The sequence below is a fragment of the Primulina eburnea genome, chromosome 15 (genome assembly GCF_022965805.1).
Source record: "Primulina eburnea isolate SZY01 chromosome 15, ASM2296580v1, whole genome shotgun sequence".
Taxonomy (NCBI): Eukaryota; Viridiplantae; Streptophyta; class Magnoliopsida; order Lamiales; family Gesneriaceae; genus Primulina; species Primulina eburnea.
The window spans coordinates 28435865-28461908 of record NC_133115.1 but is presented as its reverse complement, the minus strand read 5'-3'; the positions used below and the strand labels follow the sequence as shown (position 1 = coordinate 28461908).

At 35.5% G+C, this 26044-nt stretch overlaps 2 protein-coding genes across 5 annotated transcripts; both read right to left on the bottom strand.

Moving 5' to 3' along the window:
- Window positions 1-1364: 1364 nt before the first annotated feature.
- LOC140814872 (uncharacterized) lies at window positions 1365-5499 on the bottom strand. Its single transcript, XM_073173967.1, has 10 exons — window positions 5143-5499; window positions 4706-4771; window positions 4134-4314; window positions 3634-3830; window positions 3457-3507; window positions 3019-3110; window positions 2808-2872; window positions 2275-2360; window positions 1950-2054; window positions 1365-1841 (listed from the first exon to the last, which is right to left on the bottom strand). The coding sequence occupies exons 1-10, from the start codon at window positions 5422-5424 to the stop codon at window positions 1704-1706; spliced, it is 1263 nt and encodes a 420-aa protein (XP_073030068.1). The 5' UTR covers window positions 5425-5499; the 3' UTR covers window positions 1365-1703.
- Window positions 5500-6053: 554 nt separating this feature from the next.
- LOC140815314 (protein TOPLESS-RELATED PROTEIN 2-like) lies at window positions 6054-15869 on the bottom strand. Of its 4 annotated transcripts, XR_012114337.1 has the most exons (27): window positions 15494-15868; window positions 14924-15355; window positions 14311-14490; window positions 14098-14211; window positions 13862-14020; window positions 13593-13770; window positions 13390-13513; window positions 13202-13311; window positions 12935-13073; window positions 12651-12760; window positions 12451-12520; window positions 12276-12349; window positions 12101-12196; window positions 11932-12027; window positions 11637-11764; window positions 10108-10342; window positions 9838-10005; window positions 9648-9755; window positions 9375-9521; window positions 9015-9125; window positions 8754-8936; window positions 8527-8655; window positions 8068-8163; window positions 7754-7939; window positions 7322-7494; window positions 6545-6824; window positions 6054-6150 (listed from the first exon to the last, which is right to left on the bottom strand). XR_012114337.1 is itself a non-coding variant. In XM_073174439.1 (26 exons), exons 2-26 carry the CDS (start codon window positions 15001-15003, stop codon window positions 6611-6613), a joined length of 3408 nt encoding a protein of 1135 aa, XP_073030540.1. In that variant the 5' UTR covers window positions 15004-15355; window positions 15494-15868; the 3' UTR covers window positions 6381-6610. The 4 variants fall into 4 exon arrangements, 3 of the variants coding, with proteins under 3 accessions (XP_073030540.1, XP_073030541.1, XP_073030542.1); XM_073174439.1 differs by lacking the exon at window positions 6054-6150 and having other exon boundaries at window positions 6381-6824; XM_073174440.1 differs by lacking the exon at window positions 6054-6150 and having other exon boundaries at window positions 6381-6824; window positions 15503-15868.
- Between the last annotated feature and the right edge of the window lie 10175 nt (window positions 15870-26044).

Sequence of the window (26044 nt, the reverse complement as noted above, 5' to 3'; positions counted from 1 at the left end):
TTTTATATAGTAAAAGATGAATACATTTAATATAAACTAAATAAATAAATAATAAAATTTTGTAAGGGTTTATTTTTGAGTAGGTCTCTTGTGATATGGTCTCACGAATCTTTATCTGTGAGACGAGTTAATCCTACCGATATTCACAATAAAAAATAATACTTTTAGCATAAAAAGTAATACTTTTTATGGATGATCCAAATAAGATATCCATCTCACAAATACGACCCGTGAGACCGTCTCGCACAAGTTTTTGTCTTTATTTTTAAATTATTTAGTTTGTTGCAGGATGGATGAATTGAGAATGAATTTCTAATTCTTTATCTTGTTTGGATGAAAAAAAATCATGTAGATTTCAAATCCATTTCATATCAAATTATGCAATTACAATACTTATTTTTATGGATTTCAAATAATCCTAAGAAATCTATCATTTGAAATCGATCCCAAATCTTTCTTCAAATAAATAAATATATATATCAAATTCATCAATCCAATTTAATATTATATTATTAATCTTGTGCGTCTAAGAGAACAAACACTTTTCCAAAATAAAAAATAAATATTTGTTCTATTTTTCAGTTATGAAAAAAAAAATTGATTGACAAAATAACTTGTTTATATGATAGGATTTTCTCAGGTACTATATAATTGATTGATATCTCAATAGCAATTAGCATAGTAATGAGAGTAAGCTCTCATTTCCTACATAATCATTTCTAAAGTTACTTTTTATATGTATTACCTCAAAGATAATAACATAAATAACCTTCCACTTACACACAAAATAGACATAATAAAAACTTGTATGAGATGGTTTCACATATCGTATTTTATGAGACGGATCCCTTATTTGGGTCATCCATGAAAAAATATTATTTTTTATGCTAAGAATATTACTTTTTATTGTGAATATCGTTAGAATTAACCCGTCTCACAAATAAAAATTTGTTAAACTGTCTCACAAAAGACCTACTCAGACAGATTTATGATCTCATTGAATATATTCAAATAACGTCTAGTTCAATAGTTGATGGATGATTATTTATTGAATGATAAAATCCATTTGATTCAAGGGAATAAAATATAATTAACTACTAATCACACACACTATAAACATATTATATATCACGTAATTTCCGTTCATCTTTCCTACACTTGTATTTGACATTCATCTCCTTTGATATGTCATAAATTTTTACACTTTTTAAGAGAGACAAGGGTCAGATTTATAAAATATAGAGGAAATGAATACAAATAACTAATTATAAATTTATCTTCTTTTTTTTTTTGTTTTCTTTCCGTCTCTGTCTCTTATTTTTTTAGTATTTTCAGCACAAAATAAGAGACATAATTAAGGCCAGCTAAGTAAACTTCTCTTCTATGTCAAACTTGAACGTCAACCGTTCAAAAAGTTAACAAAATAGCATACAACACTTTTTCCCAATCCATACCATAATCTACGTCTAGTGTTTATCAACAAATATAATATGCTATTTTTTTTATCATCTCCCCCCTAGGGGAGTGTAGTCTAAGCATGACTCTTAACACATCACATCCCCCCAAAGGCTTCAAAATTGCCCATTGGAAAATCGAAATCCACCCTCCTCCATGGGATGAGCATAATTATTGATTCAAAACCATGATTGTGCTACAAGATCCGGGTCTTTTGAGTTATGGTGTGATATTTAAGACAGTTCTACTCACACTAGACAACCTTTGAAACCTTTTCTCAGCGCAGCTTCATCCAAATTCTTTCCTATGAAGACGAGTTTGTTTATCCTTTTCTCGTCTTGCTCCCAATCCTTCCCTGGGCAGCCATCGAAAATAGAATGCACCGCCTGAAAATATTTGAAGAAACAAAGATAATGACATAGATGACTTTAAGTTTGTATGAATTAACCAATTGTGTTGTTTATGTATTGGAATGATCGAGAATATATTAGAACCTGGAAAACATAACGTTGCTCAGAGTCGGTCACTGATAATATTCCTTTCATTCGGTAGAGGTCATCGCCTTTCTCTTCTACCAGTCGTTCAAGCCAGTCATCAAACTAAATTACCACATTAAATAAAACTCGGAATCTAGAATTCAATATGTAATAATGCAGCATAATCTGGATTTTTTATAAAAAGCTATAAGTACTATTTCACACTGTACAATGATTCAAGTGTCGTTCTGTCAGTAGTCGCACGAATCTTGGCCAAATTTGGTTCGAGGCGCATAGACAAATGTAGTCTTGGTATAACATTAGAAACAAGTGAAGCACTTACATAATCAAGATCTAAGGTTCCCTCGGAAACAATACTGACACTGGAAACAGCAGAGTCATGAACATGATGACTGTGATGATGATGTTCTGTTGAAAGGAAAAAAGTTGCACAAGTTATAATAATGCAATCAGCGGAGAGGGTAATAATATTTTTAAGAATTGAACCTAATTCCATTGAAATATACCCAACATAGCAATGTGAAATTTTATGAAATGAATTTTACATGTTTTTATTCTCGTATCGTAGATTCTCACATAAAAATTGCAGATTCCAAACGGACATAACAAGTCCAAATAACACATACACAGATTTTAGTATAAAAATATTACTACAAACATCCAGGGTGTGAATATTATTGTGAGAAATTAAAATCATTTTTAGAGGACGGCAATAAAAAACAAAGAGGTCATAAAAGTAGCTTTCTTGTTTTGTCTACTCTTTTCACAAGTTTTCCTTTTCTTTTGAACTTCAAAAAGTAAATGACAGGAATGAAGAAAGAAAACTCATTAATAACACCGAGTTATGGAACAAACCACTGTGTCCATTTTCATGTTGATGAGAACAATGAGAATCATCTGGTTTGATTTCAGATTCAATTCTGCAAACAAGATAAATTTTTAAAAATCAGCGAAATGATTGATTTCCGTAACTGATGAAAAAAGCCAATGCCTTGCTCAAGAAAGATACAAAAGCTAAGGGAGAAAGATGGCACTGTGCAGATTTATTATCTATAAAAAAAATTACCTGTCAAGATCATAACCTCCCACTCCCAGAACAAAGTCCATGTCAACTACACCATATTTAGCAAGTTTAATTTGTGCCATTCCATTGATATGCTGAAAAGTTGAACAAAATCATGCTTGAAGAATCAAACAAAAAAACTGTTACAATTCAAAGAAAATCTAAAAACAAATGAAAAATTACCATAATTTTAATTGTCGACTTTCAATTATTAATTTCATTCACACATCAAACCATGAAGACGATAACCAAGAAGAAAGAGCTGAATTAAAGAATAACAGGTCCTTGAGAAAAGTTGAAAGCATTGTGAAGTTTTAGCTTAGAACAGGCCACTAATCTTCAAAAAAAAAAATTCTTCCATATCAGATTCTGTAAAGATTAGTTGATATATGCCGACCAATCCTGAACACTTAATTTTGCTTGAGGATAAAAATCACTTACCTTAATCCTCCTTGTCACTTCCTCCACATCAGCATCACTCGCCAAATCTATCTGTCAACATCATCAACTGAATAGCTTAAGGATAAAACCGAGAATTTATCAGGTCTTTCATTATCAGTAGCTATGCTGGTGAAGAAAGAATTTAGCTATGTTGAAATTAACAGTACACTATAATACCTTGTTCAAGATAATACGATCTGCATAAGCAATTTGTTCCACAGCCTCGTTCACCACAAACCTTGGTTTTACTTCATTCAAATGTTTCATGGCATTCACAGAGTCAACTAGAGTAACAACTCCATCAAGTTTTATATTCTGTGAAAGCAGCTCATCACTACAAAATGTTTCAATAACAGGACCAGGTTTTGCAAGACCTGTACAGCAAGATCGATCAATTAACAGCCTAATTATATCGATTATATAATTGAGGCATAATGTCAAACAATAGCTCTTGTATAAATTGAGACTAATCTATTGACATATCAATCAGCCTAGGTTATCAAAATCTTAATGCTTACCTAACATGACACATGAAAAAATCATAGAAAGACAAAGGAAACCAACGAGAAACAATAGCAATCCAGATTGTTCGTGCTTTGGTTAGACCATCAACTTCACCATGTGCAAAGATATATATGCATCAAAATCATTACAGTTCGACATTTACAGTTACAGACCTGTTGTTTCTATCACAATGTGGTCGAATTTGTCTCGCTTCTTCCTAACCAACTCCAAAAGCATTTTGACAAGATCCCCACGTACAGTACAGCAGAGACAACCATTATTTACCATAATAATATCCTCGTTAGATGATGAATGACTGGCTACTAATGAACTATCAATATCAACTTCACCAAACTGCATCCAAAATTACACAAAATTAAAATCAGCAAAGTGGGTACTACAACATACTATAAAATTGATATAACATTCTAACAGAACAAGTTTCCAAGCATGGGATTGCTAAACAACAAAGACAACTTCATAGAAACACTTGTTTCCTGCCAATTAAATTTCTAAAATTTTAGAGCTTGTTTAACAGCAATCACTCATAATTTCATAGAACTTCCAATTGTTTCTCAGATTCAGAGGGAAAGGAAAAAAAGAAGATGCAGTGAATATGGATACTTGATCCATTACTTCCTCGTTGTATAATAATACGTGGTTTAAGAATTCTGATACGAAAATAATATAAATCTTAATCATATACTAAACTGCTACAGCACACAAAAAAAAAGTCATTGCGCACCTCATTTTCAATTACCGCAATCCGCTTGCCATGCTGAGACGTCAATATATGATTCAGAAGGGTAGTCTGCCAGTATGCAAACAACAGAAAATTTATATCAATAATATATAAGCTGAAAAAAATTAAAACACTAGCGCATAGGCTTAGCTTAAGGTAGCCAACCCTTGTATACTTACTAGTGATTCATTCAAAGCACGAACACCAACATCTAGTGAAAACATACTAAACTTCCTCAAATGTAAGTCCACGGATTTTAATCACAGTTAAGAAAACCTCCAATTCAAACAATATCCTACGAACCCAATAAAACAAATAAAAATCGAATCTTTATAGCCAGAAAAAGTAACCCATTTGCTTCAGAACAACAGAGATTACTTCTTTCTTAATTCAATCTACTGAAACGATACATGCTTGACAACAGAGAATAGTACATCTACCTTTCCAGAGCCCAGAAAACCGGTGATTATGGTGGCAGGAATTCGGCTATCGAGATTCAACGCAGCAGCGACAGATGAATTCAGATCTTGGGTGATGAGCTCAGACGCATCGGTGGAGAAGTTTCTTCCACGGAAATTTACTCCAGATCGGGAGTAGGATTCCAGGTGAAGAAGAGAATGGAGAGCCGTTACCAAAGAATGCTTAAAACGACATTGGAATAGGGAGTGGGAGACGGTTCGGGACGTCGTTTTGTAGAGCAAACATGTAAGAGCAGTAGCCATTGAATTTTGATGGAGAAATCTCGAAGGGAGCTCTCCAAAGCTTTAAACCCTAAACTAGAGGTTTTACGAGCCTGAAGAGCGTGAACAGCACGCGCATTAAAATTTAAATACGTTGTAACAAAAATAAAATAAAAATTGTTAATGGAAATTAATTATTAATTAAAGTAGGAAAATGGGACACAAATGAAATATGAAGCCATGTTTCAAAAAATGAAAAAAAAAATGATTTTGGATTTTATAAATTTATATATTGATTATGGAAAGATTGGACAGGATTTTATGAAATTAATTGAAAATTTTTCAAATTGGTTGGATTTATTGGAGATTTTTATAAAAGGAGGAAAAAATATGTAGAAATTAATAAAAGTTGTCGGAAGCTAAAAAAAATATAAATTGAAAACTAGAATATAACCTATTTTTTTTTTTTTTATCATGGATGTATACTACATTACATACAATAAATATAATATATATTTTTTTAAAAAAATCATACTATTTTTCCATGAAATATATCAACTTTTTTTTTAAAATAAATTATATCTAAAAGCAAAAACTTGTGTGAGACGATCTCACGAATCGTATTTTGTGAGATGAATATTTATTTGGATCATTCTGTTCTAACCATGCTAATCGCCACCCCCGGGAACTCATAGTTGAAATGAGACCGGCCAATCGGTCCGGCCATCTGCCGTCGTCGTAATGACTCAAGTTTGAGTTTCCCTTCCCCTAATGTTTAAAAAAAAAGCACTTAAAATAGCCCCAACAGTTTTGTTTCATTTTTAATCAAAATTCTCACAAACATCAATCAGATATGATAAACAATATTTACCAAATAAAATCCAACGAAAAGACCATTTCTAGAACCACACTGTACTTGCTCGACTCTTTTTACAAGGTAGCATCATTGGAAATTTGCTTAGTACACATACATGGGGAAAGATTGCATGGTTAAAATATTTTTAAAAATTAAAAATTATAGAGCATGAACCAGATAAAAGACATGGAACATGAATAAAACAATTTGCTGAGCTACCAAAAGTACGTAACACAAAAAGTGCCCTCTTCTGATTTTCTTTTGTCGTTTGAAATAGACGGAAACGAGAAAAAGAGAGAAATTTACAGTAGTATGCCAAAAAAAAAAAAAGTAATTGGACCGGTTGTATCACTCGAGACCCTTCTCAACTTGTCACCTAGACGGGGTTTCAGATGGCTGGCTATTTAAAGCAGAACTAGAAGGAATAGAAGGTAAAGCCCCGTTATCTTGAGGAGTCGATCCACCCCACTTAGTCTCTGCATCTGAAGGTTCAATGACATGAACCGCACCATCACTCATGCCAAGTGCAAACTGATTCGGATCTGATGGATGAGCTGCTATAACCACTGGGAAGGCAATGTTGTTGCTGCACAAGAAAAGGTTTTTCCCCAAACAATTGAGAAGTAGACCGTGAAATCACATTGAGAAGTGGATAATATTCAATAGAAGAGCAATTAATAAACTAAAGGTTGCACTACGAGCTCAAGCTTTTTGAGGAAAATGGTTTCCGACATAATATCAGAGCAAGTATTTCACAAGTCCAAAACCATAGGTGCATAATCCCCTGTATATTTTATTAAGTGGATTTATGAGCTTATTCATGAACCTTTGAAACTTGCCTCGAGCCTGATTCCCAGATTTACAGCTTACATGTAAGTGAGTGCACTAAAATATGAGGTCACAGTTAGGCCACCTCCCATGATTATGGAAAAATTACTTCTCACAACACAATATGTAAACTGTGTGTTGGTCGTCATTGTAAGAGAGTGGTGCATAGGGTGGAGTGAGCAACCATGATGATAAAAAGAAACATTTCGATTATTCTCTCTCAAGAATCTCACAAGTTTCTATCCACTCGCATACCTGGAAACTGATGAAGATAAGTAAGCAGTTGGTGCTATCTGGCACCGAAGGCTTAAACTGTCCGCATCAAAGAGTCCAACAGCACCATCACAAAATCCAGTGATAATCATCATGCTGTCGCACGAGTATATGGCACTGGAAATACCAGCAGAAAGATTGTCCCTCGGGTACCACTACCATTAAAGTATAACTATATCAATAAATAATATTTTTGGGAGACATAGAAACTACACTAACACGGAGGACTATTCATGGTCATAAACTATACTGCATGATGAAGTGAGTCTAGTCACAGAAAATACTCTTTTCCTCCCAAAATACTGAAATCTCACATTGGACAGGAAGTTTGAAGACCTACACCAGTAGATAAACAAGTGGAATAGTTTTGGTCTAATTCTAATTCACTAATTCAAAGCAATATGATACACCCACCGATCGTGAACATTCCAGTTGAGCATCATAAATTGCGATTTGGCTTTCATGAACAACCAGAAGATGAGATTGATTATTGTGGAACTGAACTCTCGTTTCTCCGACAAGAGGAGAGGGATGCCCAGGAGGCGCCTGTATGGGCCGCGATTTCTTCTTCTCCCATCCATCCATGCTCCAGACACACAACTGCATTCATATTAGTTAAGAAAAAATTACCACACAAAAAAAATCATCAAGCATCTAAAAAACTCCAAAATTCCAACGTGAAAAAGTGTGGATAAAGTTTAAAAAAATCTCTACAACGGTAGACTTGCCTGTGCATCAGCTCCAGATGATACCAGTATGTTCAAACTCTGTGAAAATGCAAGCCCTGAAATTCGTTTTTGGTGACCCTTCAGCTTGGTTTTGACCTATTGCGTAACGTGAAAAGAATGAGCACCCAACATATCAACTAAAAGAGTGACCCAATTCATAAAAGTTGTAAAAATTGATCACATGGAGGACCAACAGTTTGCGAACCTTCCGTTTAGAACAAGAGCAAATAGATTATTATTCTATCGAACTAAAGGCAATTTATGTCATTATTGATATCATCATTTATGCTGAAAATAAAGAGGGAATTAACTCAAAAAATGTTCTCATTCTTTTGAAAACACAAGCCGTGAATATTTTTGCTCCCGCGGTCAACCAAAAACACAACCACCATAAAAACATAGGTTCATCAAACTGAAATAGAGACATGGTTCTGATCATAGGTAAACAGAAAAGCTTACCTCATCAACCCGGACATTGTATATTTGTATGGTAGAGTCTTCCATTCCAATAGCAATTATGTTGTTATCCTGGGGATGAAATGCAAGATAAGTTGCTGCAGGAGGCGGTGGCATGAATGTCGTCATGACCTGAGCAGAATTACATACTCATTAAATGTTCTAAACACAAAGATATATAAAACGAAAATTGAAGTGTAATAGGTTTTGAGCTGAAAATGTTGACAAACCTTAAAGGTCATCATGTTGAACAAGGAGACTTTCCCCCCTGAGGCTGACATAACATAAGAATCATTTTTTGACAAGGCAATACAGGAAACTGAGTCTTCTGTAGTTTTGACATCACTCATGTCATTAGACATGAGAGCCCCATTAGTAGGCTGCCACAGTTGTGGCACACTGGAGGCAGAAGACTGAAAATGATATATCAAAGGGTTACAAGAACTGCATAATACAATTAAATCATGTTGAATAAAATTCTCAAGTTTAACCTTTCCAGATGGGTTTCGCTCATTGCGTGGCCATTTCCACAACTTATGAACAGCATTGGTAGCCAGCGCAAGCAGAGCTAGACCAGAATTCGTGTACAGCAACCGCACAACCTGCAGGACATGGAGCTGGTTACATATGGAACGGAAGGATACAAAAATTTAAAAGTCAAAAGTAGGTATAAGGTATAGCGATGAGTGGAAGTAGTTTTAAGAATAACGAATATAGCATGCATTAAGCAACTGAACTCTTACAACAACTAAAGGCAATGTATTAATTCAACATAGATAATGATAAAGACTTTTCCTCATTATTATATATTTCCTTCCATCAGAGTATGACGAATCTTGCACATAACATACCTTGCTAGCAGCCAGTGGATCAGGAACCTTCAAAGTCTTGACCTGAGATGAATCAGCTACGTCTGGGAACTTCCAACTTTTAACTTTGTCACCAGTATCAAGAATCCGTGGTTTTACATCAGCCGCCCTGCTACTTTCTACAGTGGCCTGAGATATTTTCAAATGGAAGAGCAAATCAGTGCACCGTACAAAGATGAAATGAAATTTCAATTTGGATTCAAATGTTATCAATAGACAGTACACTAAATTAAAATTAGAGCATTAGTGTATTACCATATTGCCAAGGGACATTGGTTGTTGAGTTCTATCAGTACGTTCAAGGATGGGCGATATTGAAGCAGAAACATTGGGAATGGGACCTAACGAACCAGCAATTGCAGGCTGCAAAAGAAGTTGCATGTGAGGACTTAAAACTAAAAATATAAAACATCTGAAGAATGGTACAAGAGAAAATAGAAAATACTTTCACATTCACTGCTTCTGAAAAACCACGAGGCCCGTCAAACACTCTGGTTTCGAGCATTCTCAACAAGCGTTGCCCATCACCATTTGCCAAAATCTTAATTCCATTGTCACTTGTTGTAACTGCCAGCAATGAGCCTTCCTTATTAAATCTTAACCTAGGGCTTGCCTACAAGGAAAATGTCATCCATAGCAACTTCAGGACTATCTGGTTTCGCAGAGCATACCATATGCAGTATCGACATCAAGGTTAATTTCTAAAAATACTAACAGGCAGTCCACCATCGCCATCCGTACAAGTAAGCGTGTTGGTGTTGTCCATGTCCCAAAATTTTATCTGAAATTCATCACCCGCGGCTAAGAAACGGTTCCTTGTTGTGTCAAACTGCACAACACCCAAAGAACGCTTCCGAAAACCAGAGTATGTTCTCTTGATAGCTCCTTCACTCTCATTCCACTCAACGAGGTGAGATTCACCATCTTTGCTTGTTCCACAAGAGAAGAGTCTGAAAGGAATAGATATAAATAATTGATCAAATCTGAGTAATCAGATGCCCAATAACATCCATACAAAAAGGATCACCATATATTAAAACCTAATTACAGCGCACACATTGCAATTCCCACTTTTAACACTGATTTCAGTTTATAATTTACAATTCAACTACAACAGGAGAATCAAATTATGTGGTCGTAACTCAAATCTTCTACTTTATCTTTATGCATGCATGCCATTGTCAGATTCTCAGTTTCACAAGTTACATCTTGGTACATTTCACCACAAATTCAACTACTCCATTGAAGTTTTTCAATAAGTCATCAAGAACACATAAGACAATCATTACATAACTTGAGAGTAAGCATACACTCAAGAGTAATCTGGTCAGCCCATGTGATAGAAAGACCAGTTACTAACATGAGTGGAGAACATGACTCATTTTCTTTCAGCCAAGCAGTTGCTTCCTGTAGACAAATGCAAGTATCTAATGTTGAAACTCCAGGGTGGACTATCACTACTTCTAATCTTGAAGCAGCAGATGGTTCAGGCACCTTCCTTCCCCAACTTTTCCTGTCAAATTGATATTCATTTGATCAATTCCTTTGGACACAACTGGACCACACAATAACTTCATCCGCTCGCTATCTACCACTTCTTTTATTTCTTCGAAACAGTATCAAGCGTAACAGTTGGATTATCTCACATTTACCAGCAACAGAATGCGAGAGTTGATTACTTTGTCTTGTATTCCACCATCGTCCCATGGTACTTGCTAAAAGATCATATGAGCATTTGCTTTCTAGGTTACAACTCTTCTCATCTTCAAATCCAAGCCAAGACCGACTTCGGGTGCTGGTGCATTTCGATTAAGTATGTCCTGCTAGCAGGGAGGAGTTTCTTTTACTCGCATATATGGCTAAAAGTTGATCTACTTTGTTTAGCAGGGTTACCCCGGCTGGTAGACAATCGACTTTAAAAAATTTCAGCGACTTCCAAAGCATTCCCAACTTGCACAAGCCTAACTACGAAGATGGATAAACTGACCACATATAATGATTTCATGTCTTCACATGATTATTTCAATATCTTGGTGCCTGCTAAGCCAGCAGCGTACCTGGAGCTCAGCCAATTCTAGTTCTAGATTTTCATATTCTTAAATTTTCTGGCATGTTAAAAAGTGAAATAACAATGGTCATAAAGGAGGTAAAATATATTGTTGTTGTAGAAATGTACAAGTACAAAAGCTAAATTTTTCAGTCATGACAATATGCTAAAATGATACAAACGGGATTTTATTGCACCTGGTTCCATCAGCGCTATATGCCATTGTTGTGCACCAAAGTCCAGGGGCATCGTAATCTACTCTTGATCCCAAGGAATCATAAAGCCATGCCTTTATTTTCCCATCAATAGCAGTAGAAAATATGAACTGCAGGTTGAATAGATTCAGATCACCCCCTCTAATGTATTCAAATGAAATAGCGTAAATGAAGATCATTAAGCAAATAGTAGAAGACCTTACCATGAAATAAGAGAGATAGCAATGACTATTAATGTACCTGAAAATTCTCTTTATAGCAATAACTATTGATGTACCTGAATATTCTCTTTGTAGTGAGGACAGACAGAATACACGGGAGCTTCATGGCCTTCAAATGTATACTGCCTGCGACCAGCAACAGCATCCCACACCTGTAACACAACAGCCGTGTAAACTTTCAAGTTACAAAGAGTAAGACTTTGTCGAGTTTCATAAAGCTGATACCTTAATTGTCTTGTCATCCCCACATGTAACTATGCACAGCTGCTTATTGGGATGAGCGAAGGCAATATCATTAACACCACCAATATGAGCATCAATCTACAGTTTCAAAAATGTCACTACCACTTGAAAATTTGTCTATAAGGGAGATAAAAAGAGAGATTTAAGTAATCCTCACTTCTAAGTGTTGTCTCAACTCTCCAGCTGGATTGTAAGTATATATCTGAACAATGTGTTTGGAGAAAGCAACACCTTAAAAAAGTAATTTTTTAAAAAAAAAATCAGTAACTTCTAAACCAAGTCAAGAAGTCAAAATTTTAAGTACAGTCTCGAAACACCGTGGGATTTTTTACCTAGTATAGATCCATCTGGGCCCCATACACATCTATTGACTGATATGGTAGCATCTTTAACCAAAGTTGTCTGAACAACAGCATTAAAGTTTAAATTAGTTTGACAACGTTAAAATGGATAAGAACCTGAAAGATAGAGGTCCCAATTTTCAAAACAAAAGAGCTAAGCATTAAATGTTTTGTGGATACTGAATACTCACTTGGAATGGCATTGAACAAGCTGATATGTCCCAAACCTTAAACGTTTTAATTGCTAACCTTTCTCGGGACCCAACTTCCCATATGCTAATATCACCGACATTTGTTCCAACTACAACGCAGATAGCAGTTGGCACAAGTTCAAAAATACTCCAAGTTGCACAGTACTAACTTTATGTTTATATGCTTGCAGAGAGACATGACAATAAATGACATTTTAAACAGTGCTAAATTGAAGCCATCAATCAAGCATGCAAAAGCTATATCAAAAAGAGAAATGATCAACCTAGAAGAACAGTCTGTTGTTGTGGATGGAAGTCCATGCTCATGACATTAGATCCTTGGCTAAGATTCCGCACAACAGTTTTGGGAAGGTCATCCGGTGAATATATGTTTGAAGGATGAGAAGATCCAGAAAAGGAAACCTACAGAACAAAAAGAAAGAATGAAATTACAGAAGTGTCTCGCAGTATCCAAATTAGGAGGCTACAATGACGGGAAACAGGAAAAGGCAATATAACATTATTAATGGATTAAACTATTTTCTCCAAACCTCATCAGGTTGCCCAGACCGAAAGCGTTTCATCAAATGTTCAGAGTCAGCTGTCTGATAATCCATTCCATGACCACCTGGAGGAGCCCTCGGATGTTTCAAAAATGCGGCTGCAAATAACAGGGGATAGAACACATTTCATCAAATCATTAAATATAAGACAATTTCCTTTATTGCAGATAACTAACCAGAACTAGGAGCCTGAACAAGACCAGGAGGCGCTGCTGCAACAGCATGAGCAACGGACAGGTTAGCACTTGACATCCAGCCCGCAATAGCACTTGGGGAAGGAGAAACAACTGGCTGGAAAGGCTGCCAAACGAAAGTAAGAAAATATGAGATGCCAGGGAGTATTATATCATTTCGGAAAAATAAACCACACATGACTTACACCATGGCCTCCAAGAGGTGGAAAAACACCAGGTTTAGGAATTGGTCCAGCGAGAGGGTTGTTAGCAGGAGGGGGGCCACGTGTGCCATTACTTGAAGCACAAGTATGATCTGAAAAGAGTGTTTTAATATCCGGATTTGGACGTGGATTCTTGCAAAGCTGATGTTGCCAGTTAAGACTGAAAATTCAAGAAAACAAAATGAGATTCTTACAACTGTAAGCCACTTAGCAGCAAAATCAGATATGCATACTTGAATATCGGTACATACCTTTGGTTTATCAGTGTTCTTAATCTTGAAGCCTTAAAGGAAGGAAATGCGAGCTTGTCCCGAAACAACGGGTTAGCCTCTATTAGCTTTTTCAGTTCAATCAGCATGATGTTTCTTGCAGATTTTGAATCCCCATATTTGGAGAGCTGCTCGTTCTGCCTATAAAATTGTACGAGTAAAGAACAGTATTACTAGAGACATGGAAAACAGAAGTAGAGCTAGCATGCAAGTTTTACCTAAAATTGTCAAGGGTCAATAACTGAGTGATCTCTTTAAAAAGATCTTCGTTGAATGATGCAAAGACCTTGAGATCCCTCACAAGAATCTCAACAGCTTTTGCTCGATCTTGTCTGCAAATTATTGGATGTATTTATTTAAAATATAAAAAATTATCAACAAGCGTGAGTGGATACAAAAGATATCATAAATGGTTTTGGAATAAAATGTACCTATCAAGAGCTTCGAGATACTTCTGTTTTCTAATTTCAAAGAAAATTTTCATTGAATAACGATTATCCTCAACTTTTGTGAATCCACTTAAATATCTCTCAACTTCTTCCCATTCACCTGCTTGAACTTGGTCTTCAAAATACTTCATATTGAAGAAAAAACCAGATTCTTGCTCCAACCTAAGAGGAGTAAATGAACAATTCTAAAGATTAATTCTCCTCGACCAAAAAGAATATATTTTTTTAAGAAACAGTCAATTTCACATTTTCCTCAGTCAACAATTAGTGGTTCATGTCATGGAAATAAAGAGTGGTTGTAGAAGACGTCTCTTCTTTAGTAAAAAGTCAGAAGATGCTGATGCATCACATTCAAACACCCATATGAACAGGTCTGTTCTCTATCTTAAATCCAGAGGTATTGCACTGAAAACTGAAAAAATAAAAATCATAGCCGAGATCTAAGGCAAGGTTCCCAGTGAGTTCGTTGCATTTCATAGAGTGGTTTCTAATGAATTCATTGCATTACAGACAAGTGCAAAAGTGACAACTTCTTCCATACATTAAATATATATACATCTAAGGCATGAAGCCATGAACCAATAAAATAACTTACTTATGCACTGTCTCCTTGAACTTCTCTTCATCCAAGAACTGCAGTATTAAGAAAACCAGTTCTCGACTCAAGGACGACATAGTGACGCCTCCCGGTACCCCCAACCACTCCAGCGCAAATCTCCACTAGTGACCTCTAAAGATTAAAATAGAAAGGAAACCCGTACACCTCCTATTCTATCAACTAACAGACAAGGTACACCATTTTTCTCTCACAAACACAATCAATTTCCCAAAAGCCACGTTATCAAAATCTCAGAACGCGCTAGATATAAGAAACAATGTATTTAAAGACAGGAATATCAAATTTCTACAATAAAAAGAAACATAACGCGCTGGTATATTTCAGTAACAACTCAAAATAAGGCAGAACAAATCTTCTTCTGCCTTCACTGCCAAAATGCTGGAGGCAAGAACTGCTCTATCCAAATACCTACAAGAAAAAACACAACAATAATCTAAACTTTAGAAGTCACCCCCACCACAGAGTTGGAAGCTCCAACTCCCTAGCAAAATGAACTTTCCACAATGGCAAAAAAGAAAAAAAAAATCAAAATTCAAACAAGCCCACCTCACTTACTCCTCAAAAATTCCGTCTTCCATTCAAGACCAAAGAAAATTTAAACCAATCGTACGGTCCCCAGATCTGAGCACACATTCTAGTGAATAAAAAAGACAGACTCACTCCCCATGGCTCAGAATTCAACCATGCACAAAGCTAGGGTTTTTCTTTAAATAAAGACGCCTCCTTTTCTCACTCTTTCCTTTGCCGCACAGTACTTGCCTCCTCTGTACTATTTCCCCACTCTCCCCCAAATTCTAATTATGTAATCGTGCGTAAATCTAAACGTGGGTTCTGGAATCGAAAACGCTTGCTGTGTTGACCGTGTTGTATATATATAGTGTGTGGGTAGGGATTTATGTGCATTAATGTATACTACCTGTCGCTCAGCCACAAATGATTCCCCATACATTTAATATTTGCCAAGGTAAGATTTTGGTGTTTTTAGGTGAGTTTGCCTCAAACAGTAGGAAGAACAAGACATCAATCGATTTAAAAAAATGACATTGTGGATTCAATTTTATGAGATAGATCTTCTATTTGAATTGGCTCGTGAAAATGTATTATTCTTTTTATTTCAAATATGAATCAGGTCGACCCGTCTCACAAAAAACCTATTTATAATCGATTATATATTTTATTTCATTTGACATTTGAATTGAGTTCTACCAATTATTAAAGTTATAATTCATTATATTATTTATATAAACGGATTTTGTAGGGGAAAAATTCATATGAACCATGGAATTCGTCATGTAAATCATTAAAAATTTGACTAAAACTTAAGCGGAAGGGTACCTGAATTCTTTAGAACGTGTCATTATCTTTCAGATCTATGCGGCCTTTTCCTTCAGAGAATCCTTTAGTTTTTTCTTTTGAACTATTTATTAATGAGTAAGATAATAAGGAGTATGATTGCACGCGATCTGGGAACCATAAATTATATATAAATAATATTTATCATTATTTTCTGATATTTATATTTTAGCTTATCATAACAACAGAAATTACACTTATGTCTATGTACATTAAAGGTCAACAATCTATTAGATACATTAAATTCCAATAGTCAAAACTTTAATCGATCACTTTAATTTTTGGCTTAACTTAATAAACAACACATAATTAATCACATATAAGTTCATATAGATAAAATTGATCCAACAATCCCTCACTTGGGCTATATGTGTAATATTATAATTATGTTTGTGAAAATAACTTTATGAGCTCACAAACATCATCGTTCTGAAATATATTTATAACCAATCTGGTCCATCACATCTAGGGATGACAACTTTTCCCACGGGTTTGAGACCCTGCGGGGAAAACCCGAAACGGGGATGGGATCTCCGATTTTTTCGAGTTCGGGTTCGGGTTCGGAGATTTTTTAAATCCCCGATGTAATTCGGGGCGGGTATGAGATTACTATCCCTATCCCCGAAATCCCCGAACCCGCCCCGAAAATAATATCAATAATAAAATAATAGTATTATTAACATTAATAATATAATAATAATATTATTTTTTAAAGTGTTAATAATCTTATTATTATTAATATTGATATTAGTATTAATATTATATCTAATAATAATATATAATAATAACTTTTAGTTTGAGAAAATCTCCAAATTCGTCATCGTCTTGCCATATTAATATTTTGAAATGGGGATGAGGACGGGGATGGGAAGTTGATCCCCGAAGTTTCGGGTTTGGAGATTCTACGAACTTGAAAAAACGAGGATCAGGGCAGGGATGGGGGTGGAGATGGAATTCGGGGATGGGGATGGTAATGGCAAACCCACCCCCGCCCCGGCTCATTGCCATCCCTAATCACATCAACATAGGATCAAATCAGTCTTCACTTTATTCAAGGTAACTTGACCCATCAATTGTCACATATGTCAACACAACTGAATGACAAGAATTATAAAGTTGATGTATAATATGGAAATTTCGTGCAATGTGATTATAACATTGTATATTTCCAAGAGTGAGTCTCATGTGAGACCGTCTCACGGATCATAATCTGTGAGACGGGTCAACAATACCCATATTCACAATAAAAAATAGTACTCTTAGCATAAAAAGTAATACTCTTTTATGGATGACCCAAATAAGAGATCCGTCTCACAAATAATACCCGTGAGACCGTCTCACATAAGTTTTTGCCTATTTCCAATTGGTCATTCATAAACCTTATTAAGATCAAACTTTATATTATAATCAGAGTATGACTTAAATTGAAATTTATTTTTGCAGAAAATAAATTTACATATTGTAACTGAAAATGTTTACAACTGAAAAACATTTAAAATAACAAACGACCACTAAAACTGAATTCTTCAATTGACATAATAATCATACGAGCAGTGTGCTTATGAAACTGTTTAGGTGATAGCCCCTTATTAAGCGGATCCTCAACCCTGGGGTTTGTACTGATATAATCAATAGAGAACTTGTCACTCTGAATTCTTTCTTTAAAAACCAGGAACTTGATGTCAATATGTTTTGACTTCGTCGAACTCCTGTTGTTATTGTAATACATACCTTTCAATGCCATCAACAATGCGCAGTCCCATGACAAAAATTTTAGTCATATTCCGTTATTGGATGCCTCATAATATGCTACAAACTCAGCTGCCACAGTGGAAGAGGTTATAAGAGACGGTTTAGCATTCTTTCAGGAAATGACACCTCCAGCAAGGAGATAGATATAGTCTGACGTAGATTTCATACTATCTTGGCTTCCAAAAAAATCAGAGTCAGTATACCCAATTTATAAGCATGCAATATTTTGTTCTCTATAGGCAGGGTAAAACTCTTTTGATTGTTTTCCAATGTTCCACTTCTGAATTACTTAGATATTTCCCCAACATTCCAGACACTGAAGTTAAATTAACCTCATAACAAACCATATACAAAAACATACCTTTTTTAGCACGTCAAACATGATAATTTGTGCATTGCTTCTTTATATACCCATCACTGTCTCAGAAAAAACAACCTGCACTTTGAGAATTACTATGATTCTTCTATTGTTTTTTTGGAGTCTATGTATCTGTAGCTTCCTTATCATTTCTCTTATTTCCATTATTTTTTGAGGTAAAGGCATAATGAACATTTTTTGTCTTGTCTTACTTCAAATTTCCCACTTCATGAACACAATGCAAGATGAGCTCATTCAGAGACAAAGTCTCTTTCTAACAATTATAACTCACCTCAAACTGATTGAACTATAGAGCAAGAGATATCCAAAGTAAATGAACCAGCAAATTCTCAGAGAGGTCAAACTTCAGTGCTTTCAACCTTGAAGCAAGATGAGACATATATATGATGTACTCTCTTATGTTGCTTTTGTCCATATATCTCATTGAAACGAGGCTAGCCAAGAGTGACCAATTTTAGAATTTTCACTCTAAGCAAACCTCTTTTCGAGGTCTTGAAAGAAAGCCTTAACCGCAACAATGTCACTAAACATTGTGCCCATTAATATTTCTAAATTGACCCTTTTCATGATCATCATACACATGCGATTTGACTTCTTCAACGTTTCAAACTTCCTCTTTTCATCAGAGATACTCTTACCATTAATGGATAGAAGAGAGTCAACCTTTATCGTGAAGTGCAAATCCATGAATCCGAGAACTATCAGTAAATTCTATTGACACGATTTAAAGTTTAAGCCATTTAACATAGGAATATAGTTTATGTTGGAATGAATACTTGCATGAGTCAAATCGGTTCTCCACAATATTGATGGCAATAAAAGAAACAATTCTATTATTTGATGTAGTTTTAATTTATGTCATGTTCGTTTAGGATACATAACTTTTAATATGATGATATGTTTAATGAATTTGGATTTGTTGTCTAAATGTAATATTGATCCAAAAAATAAATGTTAAATATATGTTGAAGTAAAAATGAATAAAGTGCTTTTTCATTATGTTGAACGTTGTACAAATACTCTAGAATTAACTCACTCTGATATTAGTAACTTAAAGTTTGTGTAAACTTGAGGAGAGAAAAAGTATTACATAACATTTATTGACGATTGTACAATATACGATTATGTATATCCTTTAAGAAGTAATGATGAAGTTCTTGAGGCATTCAAACACTATAAAACTGAAGTTGAGAATAAACTTGGAAAGTGAATAAAAAGTATTCGCAGCGATATAAGAGGGGAATATGTATCACTGGTTGATGAGTTTTGCTCATCTTTGGGCATTTTACATCAAACTACTGCACCATACTCACTTCAATCTAATGTAATCGTCAAAATAAAGAACTGAACTTTAAAGGATATTATGAATATCTTGTTTCTAAGTTCAGGATTACCCCAAAACTTGTGGGGGGAAGCGATATTGTTGGCTATCCATATTTTGAACATTATTTCTCACAAGAGAACTAACAAAACACCATATGATTTGTGGAAAGAATATAAACCTTCATATAAATACCTAAAAGTGTGAGGGTTCTTGTTCAATTTTGAAATACCAAAGCCAAAACAAGTCAGAATTGGACGAAAGATGGTCGATTGCATATTTATTGAATATTCGCACAACAAGAATGCCTATAGATTCATAAATTTGAAGATTTTGAAATGAATAAAGGCATGACGATCGAGTTAAGAAATGTCATGTTATTTGAAAATATCTTTCTCTGCAAAGAAAAGAAAGAAAAACGATCTAATAAAAGAAAGATAGAGATGGTGGATGAACGATATGCACCTAATGAAGAACATACTCAAGATAAAAATGCTTAAACAAACGAAGGTTCTTCGAAAGAAGAAGAACCTAGGCGAAGTAAAATGCCTAGAACCGTGAAGTCTTTTGGTCCAGATTTTCACACTTATACGTTGAAAAATTAACCCAAAACCTTACAAGATGCACTGTCTAGTCTTCAAGCATCTTATTGGAAAGAAGCCATGAATACTGAGATGGACTCAATTATGAAAAATCATACTTGGGAATTGGTGGATCTTCCACTGGCAAACCATTGGAATGCAAATAGATCCTAAAAGGAAAATAGAAAGTTGATGGAACTATTGAAAAGTACAAAGCCAAATTGGTGACTAAATGATATAGACAAAGGTAAGGCTTTGAATTTTTCGATACATATCACAAGTTTCAATAATAACTTCTATTCGTGTAATCATTTTAATTCAAACTTTGTATAACTTTAAAATACACCAAATATATGTCAAAACCACATTCTTGAACGGTGAATTTGAATAACATATATGTTTGGAACAACATGAATGTTATGTTGTACAATATCAAGAAATAAAAGTTTGCTGACTTGTTAAATCTTTATATGGACTTAAACCAACTTCTAAGAAGTGATGAGAAATTTGACAAAGTTATGTTGTCAAATAATTATAATATTAAAGAGTGCAACAAATGTGTTTATATTAAAAGAACACGAGAATCTTATGTAATATCATGTCTATATGTAGATGACATGATTATTATGGAGAGTAATCAAGAATGATCAAGTAAACAAAGAAAATGTCAACATGAAATTTTGATATGAAAGATATAAGTATTGCTGATATTATACCGGGGATTAAAATCTCTAGGGCTTCAGAAGAAATAGTTCTATTTCAATCTCACTACGCTGAGATTGTCTTGAGGAAGTTTAATGCTTATGACTCCTCTCTGGTAAAGACGCCTATGGACGTGACAGTCCATTTAGGTAAGAATCATGGAGAACCTGTGTGTCAACTGGAATACTCCAGAATTATTGAAGTCTTATGTACATCATTAAATATACTCAACCGGACATCGCTTGTGTGATAAATAACTTTTGATAGTTCACGAGTAATCCTAGTGATGCTTATTGGAAGGCTTTGACAAAGGTGTTAGATATTTAATACAATTTTTGGAATATGATTCGCATTATACAAAACATCATATGATGCTAGAAAGGTATAATGATGCAAATTGGATTTCTGATACCAAAGACTCCAAATCCGTTAGTGGCTATGTTTTTAACATTGGTGGTGTCGTATTCTGTTTTATGTCATCAAAACAAACTTGCATTGTTAGATCCACAATGAAACATGGATTTATAGCACAAGATAAAGCTGCAGAAGAAGCATAATGGCTTCGCAACTTTCTAGAAAATATTCCTTGTTGGACAAGTCCAGTGCCTGAAATAATTATACATTGCGACATTTATTTGACAATTTCAAGGGCACGAAATAGCATGCACAAAGGTAAACCTTGATATATTCCTCGAAAATATAATACAGTGCGAAAACTGATCTCAAATGGAGTTATCTATATTGATTATGTCAAATCAAAGGATAACGGGGCGGATCCGCTTACGAAAGCATTGAACATATATCAAGTATACAATTTGTTAGCCAAATTGCTAATAACAAAATATTGAAGTAGGAAACGAAAGCAATCTCATAAAGATACAGACAGAGCTGCATCTTCAGGAGCCATCTTTATCTAATTATACTCAATATATCAATCTATAAATGAAAAGTTTGCGAACGACTGTCGATGAGTAAGTATATCCATGTTTGGCTGAGGGAATTCATCCTTTGGGCAGGCCTTGTTGAGGTCTCGGTAGTCGACAATCAAAAATAGTAAATCAAACTGAGTCCTGTACGAAAGTACAGTTTCTTTAAAACAGATTTGTCCCCTCCGACGGTGCTTCGAGGATCTCGACGGACAACTGTTCCCAGGATACAACGGCAAAACCTTGCAGCAACTTAGCACGAAGTAACTACACCGGCGAATTGAAAACGTACTTTCACTTTATCATCGAAATTTCACGGAGGCCAAACGGAAAGCTAAAATTATAAAATGCAAGAGAATGCTTGAAAGAGATCTTGAGGGTTTGTAAAAACCATTTTTTATGCATATGGAATGAGGAAATGAACACTATTTATAAGCCTCAAAATGCACACCAAAAGTCATGGAAGATTAATTAACTCTATTAATCTTCTCATTAACTCAATAATATGAAGATCCAAAATTCTTCAATTAACTCAAGAATGTGGAAAGTCGAAAAACCCTTCCACAATAATGAGCCACAACTAACTTAAGAATGTGGAGAGCCAAAATACACTCCCACATTTATGAGCCATAATTTTTATTCAATCTTTAATTTTACTTGATTTGTTATACTCATTATGTGATTTTTTGACGACATGGCTACTGATTCGAATGACTCGAATGTGCCAAAAGTTAGTCCCTGATTATGAAAGTCATTGCTGTCGATGTTCCAGCCATGCTGATACATCGAAGAAATTCGACGGCTCAAATTTCGAAATGAAGCAACAGAAGATGTCATTCTATCTTACCGTCTTGAATCTAGCAAGGTTTCTCACCGAGGATGTAACGAACCGTACTTCTCATACTTAAAATTTGCGGAAAAATTAAAAATTTTCTTAAATAAAAACATCCATACAGTCGTCACTCAACATTCATAAAATAAACCTCACAATCATCCGTCACCAATAAAATTTTGCTAAAAGAAACTGTCTCCAAATATTTCGCATCCAATGTATAAAAATCAGAGTATTTTAAACTTGCATAAAAACATAAACATTGCGGTCCTCGGGTCTAGCCTGCCACTCAGCCCAAGCCTGCCCCTTGGTCATCACCTCCTGTCTCCTCAACATAGTCACCTGCATCGATCAAGTCTAGTGAGTCTAAAGACTCAACACGTATAAACTGGGATAACGAGTACTACATAATAAAATCGCATGCATTTTAAAAATAAAACGTACATAATTTGAAACTTGAGCTTGCATAATATCTTGAACTTGCATACATATATAGACGTGCCATAACGTGAAACTTTCATGATCATAACTGCATACTTGAGCATACTAAAACATACATGACTTCATTTTGCATAGAGGATGTTTCAAAGCAAGTGACCCATTCATAATAAACGCCTGATCAGACACACCACAGTACTGGGCTGACAGGGACGTATCCACTGCCGCATACATGAGATCCCCGTTCATAATTTAACGGGCTGGTTGGTCCCCGTTCATAATTTAACGCTTCCCAACCACGATCTAACCCGTTCATAATTTAACGGGGCGGAGAGGTCCTCGGCCACGTTCACCGACTTCCAAACCCATTCATAATTTGGTCACAAGTCAATTAGCATACCTCAAAAACTTAAACATATTTTCTTTGCACGTCATACATACTTACTTGGCGTTGAGGGATTCGTTGGACTTCGATCGGGGCCGTTGCTGCACATACTGATCATGAATTGACATGCTTAACTGGCATACTTAGACGTAGGTAATCATGCTCACTTACGAGTTCATTCAATTCCTTAGGACGTTCTACAATTCCCATGACTCGACTTTGTAAATCATTGTACTAACCCATGACGTCTAACCTCAAAGCATACTAAATTATTTTTCCCCAAAAATGAAGGACACGGACCCCGTATCTACATCCGTGTAGGGGTCCGTGTAGGCTCTGGAAATTGACACCGAAGGAAAGCAAAGGCACGGACCCCGTGTCAGGGTCCGGGTGAGGGTCCGTGTAGGTACTGGAAATATACACTAAGTGAAACCCAAAGGCACGGACCCCGTGCCCTCATCCGTGTCCGTGTAGATACTGGAAAAAGACGCCGAGAGGAAAACAACGGCACGGACCCCGTGTCAGGGTCCGGGTGGGGGTCCGTCTGGCCACTGTAAGTTGGAACATGCGTGAAGAAACCTGACACTCAAATTATTTTCCGTAATCAACTTCAATGGCTACAAAACTACTCTTCAAGAACATTTCTAGCACACTAAGGCATCATACCGAACCCAAGTGAACATAGACATCAACCCCGAGGGTATCAATTCGCAATCATCGACACCAAAAACACGAATTTGACATCAATGATTAATCCTACGACTCTAGAACCAACTTAGTGCCTATCGACACGAAACAAAACATCAATGACCATCCCAAACATCATAACCGAAGTACCTATATGCAGCAACAATCGCCCGTCGATCTCCAACGAAGCCTGCAACAGAAAACTTCAAGAGTACATCAATATCATAACTTTTCTGAAAACGCAGTTCGAGCAGTCCCACGAAAAACATCATAACTCACTCAATTTTCATCCAAAAATCTCGAATTTTATATCAAATCGAAGGCATCGAAAAGTTCTACAATTTTTTAGTTGAAAGTTTTGTCAAAATCCCGACAGAAAAATCGCAGTTTTCATCAGAACAGTAAATTACGAGATTTCAGATCTAAAAAGTATTTCAAACGCATTGAAACCATTTTCCGCTCAAACGACGAACGTCACACATGGATTTTCACGCATAAAATAACACGACGCATACTATGACAAGATCGATGCAGAAAGAACATATTATACATGCCTTTTGACAATAAACGTTACCGAACGACGTCAACGAAGCGAAGATGGAAGCGAGGTTGATCCGGGACGAACGTGAGGCGATTTTCTTTGAAGAAAACACAACAAATCCTTGCTGAAAAAATCAGGGGAAGGGGGCGGCTGCAAGACTCTCCAAGAACCCTAATATTTTCTTTAAAAATGACTAGAAGAGAGAATTGAAAATGTGTGTGTATGTTTTAACGTGTGTGTGTGTGTAAGTGTGTGTGCGTGAGTTAAAGAATAGATTAGAGAATGATTTTTGCTTAATTAAAATCATTAGCAATTAATTAAAAATACTATATATCCTCTCAACTAAATAAAAGGCCTTAGTGAATTGTACAAGTGCTAGACTTTTAAAAGTTTAAAACTCATAAAATTACTAAATACATAATTATGCTTTAAAATATTAAAACTCAGTAACTTATTAAAAATGCCTCATCCTCAACTTAAAATAAAATACCATATTTTAAATTATCAACATCGTCACCGGCCTTTTCCTCGATCCCACTTCGAATAGTCGCCTGAAACATGAAACTCGAAAAATATTTTATCGTGCATCGCATCAACATAAATAATTTAAAATAATGCATTTAAATAAATCATGCACTGCTAAAACTCATTTAAAATTAATTTAAATGATTTAATAATTAAATAAATGCATGTGTTTTACGTGTATTAAATTTGGGCACTACAGTTCCTCCCCCACTTATAAAAATTTCGTCCTCGAAATTAAGTCTTACCGAACAACTCCGGGTAGCGAAGTCTCATGTCGGCCTCTGACTCCCAAGTGGCTTCTTCCACCGATTGATTCAGCCATTGAACTTTGACCAACTTGGTCGTCTTGTTCCGAAGCCTGCGCTCCTGTCTGTCTAGGATTTGGACTGGTTTTTCCTCGTAAGACAGGTCTGGAGCCAACTGCATTGGTTCATAACTCAGAATATGCGAAGGATTCGCCAGGTATTTCCTCAGCATCGAGACATGGAACACATTGTGCACCCCGGCAAGATTCGGCGGAAGGGCAACACGATAGGCTAGTGTTCCAACTCTGTCCAAAATCTCGAATGGCCCAATGAACCTCGGACTCAGTTTGCCTCTCTTTCCAAATCTCATAACACCCTTCATAGGTGCTATCTTAACGAATACGTGATCACCAACAGAAAATTCTAGATC

Bases quoted from the DNA above. Each gene is read 5' to 3' on its own strand.
- LOC140815314 (XM_073174439.1), bottom strand. From the start codon at position 15,003: ATGTCGTCCTTGAGTCGAGAACTGGTTTTCTTAATACTGCAGTTCTTG. The intron at 13,514-13,592 runs GTAAGTCATGTG...TTCGTTTGGCAG, and splicing joins CACCTCTTGGAGGCCATGGT to CCTTTCCAGCCAGTTGTTTC. The intron at 12,761-12,934 runs GTTGATCATTTC...TCTGCGTTGTAG, and splicing joins ACAACAGACTGTTCTTCTAG to TTGGAACAAATGTCGGTGAT.
- LOC140814872 (XM_073173967.1), bottom strand. From the start codon at position 5,424: ATGGCTACTGCTCTTACATGTTTGCTCTACAAAACGACGTCCCGAACC. The intron at 3,831-4,133 runs GTCTGTAACTGT...CTTGCTGTACAG, and splicing joins CATTGTGATAGAAACAACAG to GTCTTGCAAAACCTGGTCCT. The intron at 2,055-2,274 runs GTAAGTGCTTCA...GTGGTAATTTAG, and splicing joins GAACCTTAGATCTTGATTAT to TTTGATGACTGGCTTGAACG.